This window comes from Apodemus sylvaticus, chromosome 5 (genome assembly GCF_947179515.1).
Source record: "Apodemus sylvaticus chromosome 5, mApoSyl1.1, whole genome shotgun sequence".
NCBI classification, from domain to species: Eukaryota; Metazoa; Chordata; class Mammalia; order Rodentia; family Muridae; genus Apodemus; species Apodemus sylvaticus.
Window position 1 is genome coordinate 163,474,721 of NC_067476.1, and position 16,405 is coordinate 163,491,125.

Sequence of the window (16,405 nt, forward strand, 5' to 3'; positions counted from 1 at the left end):
AAAAGGAGACAAGCAAGGAAGTATGTTGCAAAAACAAGTTTTACTTTAACAAAAACATTTTAACACCTTCCATTCAAAACCTACTGGACATAAACAACATTCTGAGGTCTGACACAGCTGTGTCCTGTTGAGTGCTGAGGGTGCAGCACCAGGTCTGTGGCATTGGGTCACAGTCCAGCTGGACACCATGGATATACCTCAAGTTTCTGGACTCAAGTCTATAGGATGCTGTATTTAGTTTAAGGGTTGGCTTTGTTGTAACGGGGCTCAATACCACACATCAGCAGCTCTTGTCGAGGGCAGGGAGGGAAGGCCTAACAGCAGACCAGCTTGGTAAAATACGCCTTACTACATAAATATAGCTGAAATTATTTGCCAGCCCAGTCAGCCGTATCTAAGAATTCATTTTAAACAAAATGATGGGGCTGCCCTGAAGATGACCTGTCTTCCTCAAAGATGCTCTGAGGACATGGCATGCTTATACCAGCATAAGCATGGGTAGGATAAGACTGGTATTTACTGTCCTTCAAAGTTGCTGTTTAAGCTATTACTGACCCACTAGGCCTGGGTGGTTGGGCTTTGTTAGGCTTGAGGGTGAGCATTTCTGGAACTTGAGGCTGTGGAACCAAGCACTTGAGAGGTGTTGGACTGGCATCTGCCAGTGGAGGATGTTGGCTCTTGTGTCAGTCAGCAGGGAGACAGTGGCAGTCAGTCAGTACATAGGCAAGCTGGCCTAGATGACATCTACTCATTGATGTTAGGTAGCAGGATCAAGTGTGGTTCAGAGTCAGCAGCAGGTCTTAATGGGTCAGCTTCTGTTCCCATAGAGACCAAATCTAAAGTTAGAATACCTTTTTTCCATCATGATATTGCTTAGGAAAGTCAAGAGCCCACAGTCAGTGGTTGTCAACAGTGTAGTAACGCAGGGAAAAGTGCTGGCAGGAGGCAGGGGTTGGTGGTGGCCAAGCACTGCTGTGCATGTGATGGCGCAGGGATTTCACAGTGGCAGATGCTTTAACAAGGTCCAGGGTGAGCAGACTCAGAATGGGTCAAGGTATCTGCCCTTCCCTGTATCAACCAAAAATAAAAAAAGTGCTGATGGGTGGATGCACCAGAAGCCTGGCAATTGCAGCATGTTCAGAAGGTCTCTACAGGAATGGTTTCATGGCTAGACAAAATGAAGGCTGGACCTCTGGATTCACAACATAAACCAGGCTGGTCTCAGGCATATGAAAAGCAAACCAGGCCCCACACTGTTCATTTGCTTCAGGAAAATCCTCAACAAGGTCTCAAGATGGAGGTGTGCAGCGCAAGGAAGCCAAGAGCTTCTTGGGCTGTGAGGGGCAAGTGCAGTTACTGGAGGAGGGGCAGGGACACTAGTCAGTGCTCTAGCCAAGTTACTAGCCTTCTTGCCAAAGCAGCCTCCCTGTGGGGTGCACGTTTGGGCTAGAACTGCTGGGTGAGGCGTCTGTAGTGAGGTAACACTTGGTTCTCGGGGAGGTACAAGGCCAGTTCCAAAGCCACAAGCACCGTGAACTCAAATCCAATGAGATCTTTCCTGTTGAACCGGAACCTTTCTTCCAGCTTCTGCAGTGAAGGAAAACAAAGGGTCAGTGGGTTAGCCCCATCTAAGGCTCAGTGCCTGCTGTGCGCACCTCGAACTCACATCAATAAGCTGCTTCACTTCACTCTTGCGGAGGTCACTGCTGATCTTGGCAGCCAACAGAACACAGGCGCCGGCACACAGTTTGCGGTTCTGTTTGTTGAGCTTGCCCTGCAGTACGAGCTTCTCAAAGTACACATAGGCCATGGACACGGTCACAGGTTCTAAGCTGCACTCTTCAGAAAGGTTCCGCATCTCCCGTTTTAAACTGTGGGTGGGATGGGAGCCATGTCCCTGGGGCAAACCTTTGTCCTGAGACTGCGAGGAAGCAGCAGCCACCCTTTTCAGCTGTGCCACGTGCTGTGGGCTGTCAGCACACACGGAGAAGCCCAGAGCCAGGTTAGGTGTGGGAAGGAAGGGGTATCTGACTAGCCCGCCCTTACCTCCTAATTTTGCTCAATGTCAGTTTGATATGAGGGAACTTCTCCCTGAAGGTCTCGTTCATGTCCTTCTTGAGGTCTGCAGGTTTCACATACTCTATAACGGTGGTCTACAGCAGAAGCAGAGGTAAGATGCTTGGGAATGGATGCCCTGCACATGAGCATGTGGGCTTCAGAGGTGACTGCATTTCTGAGGGTTACATGGTTCACTTGTCTCTCCTCTGTGGCTAGATAGCCTGCTAGGCATTCAGAGCTGACCCAGGAGATACCAGCTTGACTGGCTATCCTGCTTTGGGACACTGCCCTTAGCTATGATCCTTCCCACTACCTGTTGGTGCTGGGTGGGGACAAGGCACCTGGGATGGTGTGGAGGGGTGGCCATTCAGTACATTCCCTGAACTATGTTAGGGTTATGGAACTCACCATGTATGAAGCAAAGATGAGTACACGCTTGTGCTTCCCACATGGCCACTGTGGGTCATCCAGGAGGTTGGGGTTGTATTCTACTGCATCACCCCCGTCACTTCCTGTAGGCATAGGCAGCTATTGATACCCTAGATCCTGATCAGAACCCACACCACTCCTCTCCCACTGCAGTCAATGAAGGGCACGACAGCAAGGCTCTCAGGTCTGAGAGGGGCTCCAGATCAAAGGTCAGGGCTTAGGTACAAGAAGTGACGTCTGGACAGACTTCCCACAGATTGACTCTTCTGCCTGACTCAGGCAGAGCCTAGGGCCACATTATCTGGAGTCTTTCCCTCTGAGAAACCTCAGTGCAGAGGCATGCATGTGGTTTATGTTGCCCCATCACTGTGCCTAGTCCAGACAGTGCCATGGTGAAGGCCCCTCGGCTACCTAGTTCTGTGCCAGCTGGTGTTGACTTGGTAGGTACAGGTTTGTGTCTTGAACCTGGTGGAGCCCGAGGGATGCTGGGCCGAGGCTGGGGCAGCAAGCCATGGCTGTCATTCTTGTGTATGACCAGGGCATTAGTAGGGTATAGGAACTTTGCATAAGACACGACCTGGAAAAGCAATCACATTAGAGCTCAGTCCTGATCCCCAGCCAGAAAGCACAACCAAGTTCTGCTTCCCGTTGCCTTCCAGTGAGGACCCGGAAGCCTTGCTGCTGCCCAGTTGGAGCGGGTACTCTCAGGTCAGAGCACTGGCCTCTGCGCCTACTCTGTGGTCTGTAGCCAGGCTAGCCTCTGTCTTGGAAGACCCTTGGCCTCCTGGTCCAGAAGCAAGGCTGTACGTGGAGAACCCAGGGGGAAACAGGTTACCTACAGCTAGCAGTGGACATGCATGGTGTACTCTTAGGTGTACATTTTCTCAGGGTGGCATGAGCCAGCTGGTGACAGGTATTAATGGGGCGTGGCTTGCTCCCAATACTGTCTTAAGGTGCAGCACCTCTGCCTAACTCTGCTGGCCATGGTGGGTCACAGGGCTCTTGCCTTTCCATCTGCTCCCAGCTCAACGCCTTCCAATTCAAAGACCATCTCAGAGGACACAGAAACGCCGCCAGATGGGTGTCTCTGCTTCTGGCTGTCCACCCTCAGGTCACTGCAATGCATAGGAGAGGGAGGGTTGCAGTCCCTCTGCCTGTGGTCAGTGGGGATGCTCAGCCACAACGAAGCCACATCCACCTACACAAAGAGCTCCTGCCACAAAGTCCTCAACACCGGAGAAGGGGACAGGCATGACCGTGGAGGTGTGTGACAGAAGGCTTAACCTGAAAGCAGCCTGTATCTCACTCCTGCCCTGTGGATGACAGGCACATGTCACCTGTCATGGCACCTGGGAGCCACTACTCTGGAATATCTCTGAACGCTTACTTTGGCTTAAATTTGCTTCCTAGATGCCTTAATCCTTTCAACTGCAGTCACATAGTTCAGCAGCTGGCCTGCGACCCTGAGAACTGGCTATCTTCCACTCTGCACAGATTTCTCTGTGCCCTATTGTTCTGTGGGGTCACGTACAACACTGCCCCGCCCCAACAGATATTTTCTCTTCCCTGATTTACACTCAGGACACAATTGCCTGGGCTGGTCAAAAGGTTTTAGGAGCTTATTTGAGAGAGTTCAGGAATATCTCAGTCAACCTATATATATAGTTTGGCTACATATAGCCAACCTATACGTAGCCTGCCTATCTATCCATCCATCCACACACCCCCACACCCACACACATATAGTTTGGGCTGTGGTGGAGATGATATGCTGACCCAGGAGTCTAAGGCCCCAGCCTACATTCAAGAGGCGGGCTGCACTGATTGTGCTCAGCAGGACCAGGGCTTACCTGTGTATGCAGCATGGGCGCTCTCTTACCTGATCCGTAGGCCCTCTCCATAGGGCAGGACTGAGAAGGCCGCACACAGGGACCGTTTGGCACAGATGAGTACAATCCTGTGGGAGGCCCAGGTCAGAGGAGGGCAGGAGCTCTGTCCTGTCTACATTGGGTGATGGGAAACTGCCAGAGCCACCGAGGGGACTTGGATTCCGGAAGCCAGGCCTGGCATCTTAGCACTTGGGCCAGATTCACTAGAGTTACTTAGGAAGCTCCCTGTTCCCAGGCATAGGGCCACAGAGCTCATATTTCTTGGGAGCATAGGTTACTCAGGAAAGACCAACCTCATTTTCACAGAGGGTACAGGAAGCTGCCAAAGTTCATCAGCAATCGGCTACAGCATCCAGACAAACTCAGCCTATTACTACTAGAGAGCCCCAGATCTAATATGAAACTCAGCTATCCAGGGGACTTACGACTGGGGCCCCTGGATGCTCAAAGCTGTAACCATAGGCCACCCTACTGTCTCAGTACTTAGGATTTGCAGGGAGCTACCTCTGGCCAAGTCCTGCAGCAATACTTCTTGGGAACATTTACCAGGGTGACCTACAGTGGGAAAGGGACTCTGAGATCAGAGTGACAGGTAATGTGTTACCAAGGGACATACCTAAAGCACTGCTCCTGCACCAGTACAGGCATACGCAGCTGCCCAGATTCTAGTCTAGCACTGTTCTGGGGAGCCAAATACCAGTTTGAGTTAAGACTCCCATATGTCCCCCAATATACCACATCTCCTTCTGTGTGTCCCCAATGTGACTCTTAGTGCTGCCAAGTATAACCATGCCTTATCCTGTATATACTCCCCAAATATGGCCGCACCTTCTATCCTGGGCATGGGTCAGTGGTGGGGAGGCATCTTTGCCTTCTATGTTTTCTCTCTTTCTCTCTCTCAGCCTTTTTTTTTTTTTTTTTTTTTTTTTGGTTTTTCAAGACAGGGTTTCTCTGTATAGCTCTGCTGTCCTGGAACTCACTCTGTAGACCAGCCTGGCCTCGAACTCAGAAATCTGCTTGCCTCTGCCTCCCAAGTGCTGGGATTAAAGGCGTGTGCCACCATTGCCCAGCTCCATGTTCTCTTTTTCTTAATTTTTTTGTGTTCAGCTGGTGGCCCTTCCCTGGGATTATACACTGGTGGCTTGCTGGCCTGGCTATGCTAATCAGTGTTTAATATAGAGGGTTGGGGGACAGGCCACGGGCGATGAAGCAGGAGCCCCATGAACTGAGGGTGCTGCTGCCAACAAGAGCAGGGCCCGGATGTCCTAACTTTGGCCTCCTGAGACACAGGCTGGCCCCACAGTGAGGGGAGCATGGCACAGTCCCATGCCAGGACCACATGCTCTACAGCCTGGTCCCACAGTGTGGGGAGCACAGGGGCAGCCCCAGGCCAGAACCACATGCTCTACAGCCTGGTCCCACAGTGTGGGGAGCACAGGGGCAGCCCCAGGCCAGGACCACATGCTCTACAGCCTGGCCCCACAGTGAGGGGAGCATGGGGCAGCCCCAGGTTGGGCCCTACGCTCTTACCTGCTGTTCTTGGTATCGTACTGCCTCATGTTCTTGATGAAGTGGGTTTTCTTCAGGCCTTTGTGTCTTGGTGATCCAGACGCATGCTTGGTTCTGTAAGGTAAAAAGCAGGTCGTTCTTGCCCTCCTTGGACCTTCTTGTGGCTCCTGGGGTCAGAGGCCTTAGAGCAGGGACAGGTAGGGTGTATACCTCTGCACCGAGGCACATCCCACTGCGTCTTCCAGAAATTCAAGGGAACAGCGCTGAGATGTGACTCGTCTCCTGTAGGAAGACATCATGGCCTCAGAAGAGACAGCACACGGACTCCAGGAAGCCTTTGCGGCAGATCGCTGAGCAGAACTGAACTAGTGTGGGAATATGCAGGAAGGGCTGCCACGAAACCAAGACTGCAGCATGGGGAAGTCCTTGTCCCTGTCACAGCTCACCAGCCTTTCCTAAGGGAAAGCTTCTAGTGCATGGCAGTTCCAACATACACACATGCATGCGTGCATACACATACATGAATACCATACACAAATACACAGACACACACACACACAGACACCACTCCCAGGAGCTGCCCCTGGGTCTAGACCATTCTTTTCTAAATGTGCAACTAAGATTTCCTTGTGGACTTGGGGTTCTAGCTCCATATTGCCCCTCAGGAAGACCTGTTGCTGACTGACTGAAGGAAGGTAACAGCTCTGCTTTGAGAGCAGTGATCCCTGTGGGTCATGTTGATTCCTGGATTCCCTGTGCCTGTTTCTAGGAGGCCAGGACATGGGAAGCAGTTTCCTAGCACTGTGCGCCAGAGCAGGCTGCTTCAGGCTGAGGAATGAGACTCCACCTTCACACCAGGACAACAAACTCAAGTCTTTAGTCCCACGGTTTAGGGACTAGTCAGTTACAGACTATCTTGTTCTTTTTTTTTTTTTTTTTTTTTTAAAGATTTATTTATTTATTATATGTAAGTACACTGTAGCTGTCTCCAGACACTCCAGAAGAGGGCATCAGATCTCATTACAGATGGTTGTGAGCCACCATGTGGTTGCTGGGATTTGAACTCAGGACCTTTGGAAGAAGAGTCAGTGCTCTTAACCGCTGAGCCATCTCTCCAGCCCCGACTATCTCGTTCTTACAAGACACAGTTAGTGAAAGCAGCAGCAAAGCTACAAGCTGGCAGTGTGGGAGGGAGAGCTGGTCTATGGTTCTGGGCTCGAAGCTGCTCCGAGACCTCCGCTACTGACAAATCTGTGCCAGGGTCTCCTGAAAGCAGAGTCACCAGGAGCCTCAAGCTGAGGCTGAGGTGTGCCAACCACTGTGACTCCCTCGCACAGCCCTTGAGAATGAGGGCTGTATCCAGACCCAAGTGGGCTGTAGTTTCCCGTCTTTATCCTCCTATTATTAGTCATGTGGTACATGTTATTAAAGAAAAAATAAGGAACAGCTAGGCATGGTAGTAGGGAGGATGGCAAGTTTGAGGCTAGCCTGGGCTATATGAGATCTTATCTCTTTTTGTTTTGTTATTACATAATTTTAAAAACAGGGTCTCATGTGTTCCAGACTGGCCACTGACTGTCTGGAACAATCCTAACTCCCCAGCCTCCACTGCTGCCCAGTGAGATCACATAGAGAAGCAACTCCTTCAGAAGCCGCTCACCTATGTATCATAACTTCCTGTAAAACACCAGGGCTGTGAACACAAAATGCCGTGATTCAGTCACTTCTTGCCACAGCATCTGTGTGTATACATATATGTGTGTGCATTTGAGTACATGCATCTGGTGGTGAAGATCTTGAGTCTCACACATGGTAGGCAAGTTGCTTTACCACTAAGCTAGACTCCAGCCCTTAGCACTTTCCCATCAAATGCTCCTGACTCAGCTTGTCGTGTGCAGGATGCATGGGTCATTTAGGATTAGTGAAATATGTCAAACACTCTCACTAGTTCTCACTCCAAGAGAGTCCTGAAAGTAGGTATCTGGCCAAGGAATTCACCAGACATACACTCTGAGGCTTCCCAACAGAAGCTGGAACACATATGAGCCATCCTCCTCCTACCTGGACCTCAGCAATTGTACAGGCATTTTTAAATAAAGACTTGAGCCACGTGCCTGTGGGATGACTGCACAAGGGGCACCCTCCCTTAGACCCAGCTCTGCTAACTAATAGACTGCCCCATGCAAGATGTGTGGCTGGCCCTCTGACAAGATCAAAGTAGCCAAAGGACTCTCCAGGCCACCCAGCTGCTAACGCACAGACACTGGTTCTCCTCTCTTCCTCGTAGCAGGATCCATGGGTAATCATGCTCTGCACCAAAAACATTCTGAAAGTGCAGCAGATAAGGCCAAGTATTGCCACACAGCACTGTTAGGAGAACCACCCATTCAGAACAGTGATGACGGAGAAGGTATTGCAGGGGATGGTACAGATGTTGATTGATGACGGAGAAGGTATTGCAGGGGATGGTATAGATGTTGATGGTGGTGGAGCTACTGCTGGGGATGGCAGTGGTACTGAGACATGTGCTTGGCAGTGTGGGGGGATGTGTCAGTGGTGATGGCAGTTAGAGTACCTCAGCTGTACTAACTGCTGCGTACACACAGTGTCCTTGTGCTTTATTTTGTATCAAGTTCCTCTCACCCAGTGGGCACAAAGCACAAAATGGCTATGTCATAGTTAAGAAGCCTCCAGTGGTGTTGGAGATCAGCAGGAAAAGGCACACTGAAGAATCGGAGGTGAGGTGAGCCTGAAGTCCAAGGACTTCCAGGTGCCTGGAAAGGAAAGCCCCAGGCTGGCACTGAGCCAGAAGTCCGGGGTAGGAATGCCAAGGACTCTCTACAGCTTCCTCCAGGGTTCTGTGGCTGGCAGGGTGCAGAGAGATTCCCAGAGAGGGGAGACTCAGTCAGTCCTCAGTGCAGTATTTTCCCTGAGAGCTCCCAATCACATCTACCTGTCCATCCTTCCAGATTTACAGGTGGGGCGCTCTTTCACAACATCAAAGGCTTCACTGATTTGTTGGTGTGTCTGATGCAACTAAGCCCAGGTTCCTTGATCAGTGAGTCCTCTAGCAGGACCTGGAAATCCAGCCATGAGCCTCTGATATGCCAAAGTCTAAGGCACTGCAGCTCAGAAATGCTTATCCTCAAGGACAAGAAAAATATCTCCACGTTAGGTGTGGAGATGTAGAAAGAAAGGTTGGCACCACACAGGCTGAACTTCAGCTGTTATCAGAAACTTCTAAGAGTAAGAGCCCCTGGGCTTTTATAGTATAGGCACCTGCAGATCTGATCATGCCTCATAAGAAACAGGTCCTTTATACTGGGATGCTGGTGGGATTATGTGCCCCACCCCAATATTTATACACTAACCCTAGGACCTCAGAATATAACTGAGCTTGGAGATGTGGTCTTTAAAGAGATTACCTGGGGTGGCCCTTAATACAGTGTGACTGGTGTCTTTAAGATTAGGGCATAGACACACACAGAGGGAGGACCATGTGATGACAAGGGAAGACAAGTCTATGAGGCCAAGGGTGAGGCCTCAAAGGGAGCCTGCCACACCTTCTTGGGCTTCTGGAATGTGAGAAATAAAAGTCTGCTCTTTGGGGCTGGAAAGACAGCTGAATGGTTAAGAACTCTGGTTGCTTTTCCAGAAAACCTAGATTCAATTAATTCCTAGTGCCCACGTGGTGGCTCAACGCCATCTATGACTCCAGTGCTAAGAACCCAATGCTCTATTGTGACCCCTGTGGGTGCTAAGCAAACACATGGTACACAGACAGATATACAAGTAAAACATCCATACGTTTAGTTTACCAGCCTACCGTCTACAGGGGCTTTGGAATGGCTCTAGACTTTTGTGCTCCCAGGGTGCCTAGAGTACTGACTGCTGTGTGCTTACTGTACACAGGTCCCTGGCCCACGCCAAACATTTGGCAGCAGCCATTTCCTGAGCATGAACATTGGGGAGCTGTATCTGTTTAACGCCAGACCCATACTGTTCCTGCAGCATCATTAACTGAGGTCCCGTTCCAGCAGGATAGTTGGCTTATATGAGGTGTGGCACAGTCAGAACCTACCTGCCAGGCAAAGATCCCTGCCCTTGCCTGTGCTTGTTGCTGAAACAAGAATAGATCCACCACCTCACACCAACACTTCAGAGGCTATAACACTCACACATGAGTGGGGGTGGCATAGAGAGCCCCGTTTGCCCAAGGGCACACGAACAGTGCAATTCAGTCGAGGTCCTGGTGGGCTCCGAGACTGTCACCGTGACCCCAGTCCATGGTTCTCCCTTCTTTATTATAGGGTCACTTATAATAATTAAATAACAAAAGTCACAGGAGTTTACAGAAAAACCAGCCAGGTGAACTGACTGCTTTGATGCCACCTTTAGTGCCACCTCCAGAGGATCCCACAGCCATCAGCTGAGCCTGCGTAGGAACAAGACACCATCCCAGAGGCTCTGGAGGAGAGTGGGCCAGGTACCTTGCCTAGAAGCATGGCCAGAGGGAAAGGCTAGGGGCCTAGGATAGGAAGGATTAGACCAGTTAGAACACAGGCTCAGGAAACCATGAGGGCTGTGTGCTGGGTGGTGGGGGCAGAACTGCCCAGAAAGGATTAGCTAAGGGCTGGAAGCACAGGGCGGTGAAAAGCAGCTGGCCTGAGGTGGGACAGAATGTGGGACCTGAGGGAAGAGTCTGTTCTGAGGCCCTTAGGGCCATCTGCTTGACATGGCATTCCCTGAGGTAATTATCCAGGCAAAACCAGGTGGCTGATTGTGGCCCTGGGATCTCATTTGCAAGTCCTCAGAGACAGTGTGGGAGAGCTGTGGCAGATCTTTCCTCAGGCGCCCAGCTTGCTCTTCCTGCTATTTTCTGGTCCTTAGGGATGCCATGCTCCCTTGGGAGCTTGTGCAATGTTCCCAGTTCGTCTAACCTCTTGTTCCCTGTGGTTTTCTCCTCCCTCACAAGCATGCTATTTATAAATCCAATCGTCAGAACTGTACCAGGTACTCATTACTCTTATTCAGTTTCAGATAGGGAAACTGAGGCACAGAACCATCCAACTTGTCTGAAATCAAACAGCTGGCAAGAGAGGAGTAGAGGCCCACACGTGTAGCTCAGCTACTCTGAGTAAAGGCCAGGCTTGTATGCTGCAGACACCGCACTCCACAGACAAGACAGGATCACGCCCCACAGTGCGCCCTGAAGTGACCCCACCAGGAGCCAGTTGTGCTGGCCAGCATAAAGGTTGATGTGTGGGACATCTGTGTATACAATGCTTGATATGACACTCTATGTAGCAATGGGTTCTTGGTGAGGAGATGGCTGAGGAGGGTATGAGGAAACCCAGGGGCTGTCGTCTGGTGTGTACAGTGGCATGTACTGTGTATGTTCACAAATGTATACGGAGAACTGCACACTCAGATTCCTGTACTGTTCACATGTGCCTGGCACCTCAATCTGAAAATTACTAAAAGCAGATAAACACTGAGGAGCGGTCTGGACTTTCTGTTGCCTCAGCTGACACTCTCCAGACAACCATCTAAGTCCACGAGCTCAGAGTCTCAAGCTGCAGACATGGGGTGAAGAGGCCAGGGGTCAGGAGTGAGAGGGAGGGTTCTAAGAGGGCTTACCTCTTAGCAGTTCAGCTGTCCCAACAGCTCAGAACTGCCCCTTAGCAACTTTGCTGCCACTGAAAACCATCATCATCTTCTCTTCAGTCAGTACCTGAAACCTAACTACAGACCTTAAAAACAGCAACTGGTATGTGACAGGCTTCCTGACTTGGTGACTTGGGAGATGGGGAGAGGTCTAGACAGGATCACCTCCCCGTGGCTTTTTCTGTGCCCATTAGGGATCCAGGAAGAGTGGATGGACTGTGAAGGCTCCGGGCAGACTCAGGAGCCACTTGTCACATGACAGGTTGCAGAGAAGCCCCAGTGAGGAGCCCATCCTGGCTAGCATGCTCAGGAGTCTGGGACCCTCCCCTGCTAAGGAAGCACAGGCCACCACAGCATTCACATCAGGGCCCAGGGCTCAGTTCCCTGCCTGAGCACATCATTTGGGTCACCACAGACCCAAATCTGCTAAAAAACAAACAAATAAGCAAAACCCCCATGATCTCCTGGTGAGTCTCAGTCCCAGCACTCTCTACATCCCTGAAGCTGTGGTCTAGTAGCTTCATAGAGAGAGTGGGGCCTCAGAGGCAGGCTCAGCAACTGGGCTGTCCTAGAGAATGGACTATCTCAGTGGTTTTCAGCCCCTAGTGAGTAGATTCTGGGCAGAGACTAATACCCAGGTGCCAAGTCACTCAATGACTCCTCAATGGCTCAGGTGCTACTTAGCTGGCCTAGGCCCCTCTTCCAGATCAAAGCAGAACACAGCCTCCTGCCTCTAGGCTATACCCAGCTCTCTGATGGTGGGTGCAATTAGGCTGCAATTTGCAAAGTCATTTGCCTGTGGGGACTTTCCCTTCCTCTTCATTTCTCCAGCAGGCACTAAGCAGGGCTGTTGTGAATTGAATTGGTTCCCCAAAAAGATCCATCAAAAGCCCTCATTAGGGGGCCTAAGCTACAGACACTCTAGGAAGGGATCAAGGTAAAAGGAGGACAAGAAAAGCCTGTGAGGACATGCAGGGAGGAGCCCCACATGGAGCGGAGGAGAGGGATCAACACAGCCTAAGCCACCAGCACCCGTGGCCTGTAGAAGTTGTACAGGGTCTGAAGCACCTCCAGGTTACAGCCTGACCTTCAGTGATCTGCATCAAGGGCTGGGGGAAAGTGCTACCAGGTTTGTGCTCTTTGTCACCATGGCCTTGGAGGTACACACACAGGCTCTCTAAGCAGAAGGCAGAGGTGGCCAAGTAGCTAGAATACACACCTGGAACCTGACCGACCATAGGTCCTAGAGATGAGCTACTCCCAGGCACGCAGTAAAAAAGACAATAAACAGCTCTAAAGGCCTTATGTAGAAAACCAGCACTGACTTTGTCTCTTGTTAGAAAACATTCCTGGCTGGGTGGTGGTGGTGCAAGCCTGTAATCCCAGCACTCAGGGAGGCAGAGGCAGGTGGATTTCTGAGTTCAAGGCCAGCCTGGTCTACAGAGAGAGTTCCAGGATAGCCAGGGCTGTACAGAGAAACCCTGTCTAGAAAAAAAAAAATCCAAAAACCAAACAACAACAACAACAAAACATTCCTGAGGGCCCAAGGTGTAACAAGCTGTCAACTTTACTGAGTCCTTAGGATCAAGGAGAAAGAGCTTCTTGTCAGCCTATTCCACAGAGCGGGAGACTGAGGCTATAAGAGACTCATTAGGTGCTCAAGGTCACAGAGCTAGGGGATGGAGGAAGGCTGGTCTGGACTCACTTCAGGAGGCTAGCTACTGTTGTCTCCTACCCACAGACTGTCCTCCTGATGAGGGCTGTGACCACACAAGGATGACAACTCTCCAACACCATGGCAGTGTCAGGAACTCGGAGGCAGAACCCCAGAAGATGGCTTCCCCCAGAAGATGTACTGTGGGCAAGAGCATGGGGACCGGGATGAAGTGAGGCAGAACTAGGAAGGGCGGTATGGGGACCAAAGGGAGCCTCACCCACCAACATTTCAGCCTGCTCTTCACAAGGGGTCCTGCTAACACTCTGAGACAAACTGACCCCTTGTCGCTACTGGGTCCCTCTATGTCCTGTGGAGAAGCATGACCTGGCCCTACCTGTAGGATGAGTTGGTAGTCACAGAAAGTTGAGGCCCTTCTGGACACAGATATGTGATGCAGGGTCAGATGTAAGACAGCTTTTCCCATTACAGACCTGCCCAGGGCTTCCCACACCTGGGACCCAGCCACCTGGCAGGAGCTCGGATATAGCAGTGGGGCCTGCCCAGAAGGGATCTCAGTGTACAGACCCGGCTCTTGTTGTCACTCTCTAGGAGAATGCAAGAGGGGGCTAAGCAGGCTGAGACCCACATGGTGCCTGGTAGCTGTGGCCATCTGGGAAATGAGCACAGCCTGGGGTGTAGGGGTGGGGGCGTGGTTAGGAATAAGAGCTGTCCTAGGCTAGGCTGAAGGATCCTAGAAATGATCCAGGCAGGGGTGAAAGAACAGTTTTATGTTGCAGGCCCCGAGCCTAGCAGGTGTGGGACAGTGGACAGGGAGGTCTGGCCAGGTGTACAAGACTGAGAAGAGATGAGACCATGTAGGTAAGACCCTGGCCCACAGCTCGGTTGGACATACAGCCGGTAAAAAGTGTTTGTGAGTCCCGGTGTTTAGGGTAGCCAGGGGAGGGATGTGTCTAGAGTCAATTAGACTGACAGAACTCCAAAATCCATGTTCAGGGGACTTTCTAGGTAGAGCTGACCCCATATCCAGGAGTTGACAGCTTTAATGAAACTATCCCTTACATCTGGACCAGCTTCAGTTAATCCCGAATTTGTCTCCTGTATTCTGGACTGATGCTGCCACATCACCTCAGCCCCAGCCAAGGGCAGACGGGACTACAAACCACTGACTCTTGCACGCTGCAGAGATGGGCCCTCAAGTACCAGAATGAAGGACCCTTGGACCTCTCAGGCTCCTGCATCATGGGCTGAAGAATCTCCTTCCCAAGTTACCCAACACCTTGATCTTAGGTTGGTGTTCTTGATCCTATGTCCCGGGCTGAACAGTCCGGTTCACCCAGACCTCTGAGTGTTAGTTGGTGGGTCCCAGGTGACCACACCTGTGTGCGGGGTGAATGGACCCACCTCATCTCAACCATGTCCAGGTCTGCCGAGCTTGTGGCTTACCCGAACCCACAGGTCAACTACCCTGTGAGCTGGGAGGACAGACCCGGCTCACCACCACCGGTGCCCCGGGCTGCCAAGGCCATAGGTCACACAGCCGGAGTGCTGGTTAGGCCTCTAGGCCACCCTGACCCCAGCGTGCAGCCGCCCCCGTCCAGCCCACTCACCTTTGGCGCTGCCCATCTAAGCTGAGGCCGGCGGGCGCCGTCGTGGGGCTGAGCAGGCCCTGGGGCGCGGGCCTGGCTGGCAGCCCCGGGAGGCCTCCAGGTGGAGCGGGCGGCGGCGCGGGCGCCTCGCGGGCCTCGGTGGGAGGTGGCGGCGGCGGCGGTGGCTTCTCGCCTCCGGGACCCAGGCTCGGGGGCCGTCCGTCCAGGGAGATGTTGTTGAGAAAGAAGAGGGCGGCCTGGCGGCGCCGGGAGTCCCCGCGCCTCCGCGGCACCGCCGGCGGGTTCCGGGCCGACGGCGCGGGCCTGGCGGGGCCGGGGGCCGGACCCGGGGCTCCTCCCGCCGCTGCCGCTGCCATGCTCGAGTGCGCCGCCGCGCCGCGCCGCCGCGCAGCTGCCCATTGGCCGCGGCGCGCCTGCATGCAAATGACACTCTGTCACTCCCGCCCATTGGCGGAGGTGCGTCTATATGCAAATATAGTTCCGCTGTCCCTGCCTATTGGCTGCGGCGTGCCTGCATGCAAATAAGCATTAAAAAAAAAAAAAAAGCTCCTCTGAGCTCTTTGATTGGCTAGCGAGAGTGTGCTCCTCTGGGTCCTAGAGGTAGTTAACGTCTTACTGTTGTAGGTCTGGCGTGCCCAAGAGACGCTAAACGCTAAGGTCGGTGGGAACCTGTGTCTTGTTCTTCTGTCCAGGACTCAGTGTACAGGGCACCCTTCAGAGAATGCTCATTGTGGGCTGCAGACTCATGGTGCGGGCTAGGCGTGGCCACTTGCTCCAGGGTGTTTCTTCAGTTCTGAGGTTCTTCTGGGCAGGCATCCACCCATGCACCACCAGAGCCCGCAACTTCCAGGCTGTGCCAGCGGGGCCCTCCCTCACTGACTGCTAAAGACACCCATCTATGATCTGAGGACAGCTGACACCTTCCTGGGTTGCCTCAGCTGCAGCATGGACATGGCCTTGAGTCTGCATGATACTGGAATTTCAGTTCCCTCCGTGGAGGGTGGCCAGGACTCGAGTATACAAACCCTTCTGGCTCTGTACTGTGTGTGTATGTCGGTCCTCACCTGTAGAGAGACTGGTGAAGCTTGCCTTCACCTACCACCACCTGCTCTTTCCAGCTCCCAACCTATGTGGACTTCTTGTCTTTAAAGTGTTCGATGGATCATCGAGGAAGCACAAAGGAAAGTCTCCCTGATATTCTTTCTGGTCTATGGTCACTGCCTTCTCTGGTTCTGTGACTGCTTGTAGTGGGTGCTGGAGTGGAGTTGATTGAGGGACAGGGATCCCTGGGAAGTGGCTTCTTTGCTTGGGAGGAGAAGCCATCAATGGAACACCCTGCCTGTTCCCTCCCTGCTTTCAAGGCTCAGGCAGGCTGATTCTGTCAGACATCCCCATCTATCCATGGCATCTCCCTTTCATCCCTGAACAAGTAGGCTTATCCTTACTCTGTTCTGTCTCCTTCACTGTCTTTTCCTAGCTGCCTTCTGCCAGGAACCCGTGACAAGGTGGGCAGTCTTGATTCTGTCAGACATCCCCATCTATCCATGGCATCTCCCTTTCATCCCTGA

At 52.2% G+C, this 16,405-nt stretch overlaps 1 protein-coding gene across 4 annotated transcripts; it reads right to left on the reverse strand.

Annotated features, from left to right (window-relative positions):
• Window positions 1-21: 21 nt before the first annotated feature.
• Cables2 (Cdk5 and Abl enzyme substrate 2) lies at window positions 22-15,239 on the reverse strand. Of its 4 annotated transcripts, XM_052184519.1 has the most exons (10): window positions 14,838-15,220; window positions 6,096-6,167; window positions 5,907-5,999; window positions 4,367-4,444; window positions 3,494-3,602; window positions 2,899-3,064; window positions 2,467-2,570; window positions 2,047-2,153; window positions 1,667-1,871; window positions 22-1,587 (listed from the first exon to the last, which is right to left on the reverse strand). In XM_052184519.1, exons 1-10 carry the CDS (start codon window positions 15,191-15,193, stop codon window positions 1,447-1,449), a joined length of 1,431 nt encoding a protein of 476 aa, XP_052040479.1. In that variant the 5' UTR covers window positions 15,194-15,220; the 3' UTR covers window positions 22-1,446. The 4 variants fall into 4 exon arrangements, with proteins under 4 accessions (XP_052040479.1, XP_052040481.1, XP_052040483.1 ...); XM_052184521.1 differs by lacking the exon at window positions 6,096-6,167; XM_052184523.1 differs by lacking the exon at window positions 3,494-3,602 and having other exon boundaries at window positions 14,838-14,935.
• Between the last annotated feature and the right edge of the window lie 1,166 nt (window positions 15,240-16,405).

Coding starts and splice junctions, on each gene's coding strand:
- Cables2 (XM_052184519.1), bottom strand. CDS start 15,193: ATGGCAGCGGCAGCGGCGGGAGGAGCCCCGGGTCCGGCCCCCGGCCCC. Junction 1,872..2,046: donor ACATTGAGCAAAATTAGGAG/GTAAGGGCGGGC, acceptor TCCCACCCACAG/TTTAAAACGGGAGATGCGGA. Junction 1,588..1,666: donor AAGTGAAGCAGCTTATTGAT/GTGAGTTCGAGG, acceptor CCTTCACTGCAG/AAGCTGGAAGAAAGGTTCCG.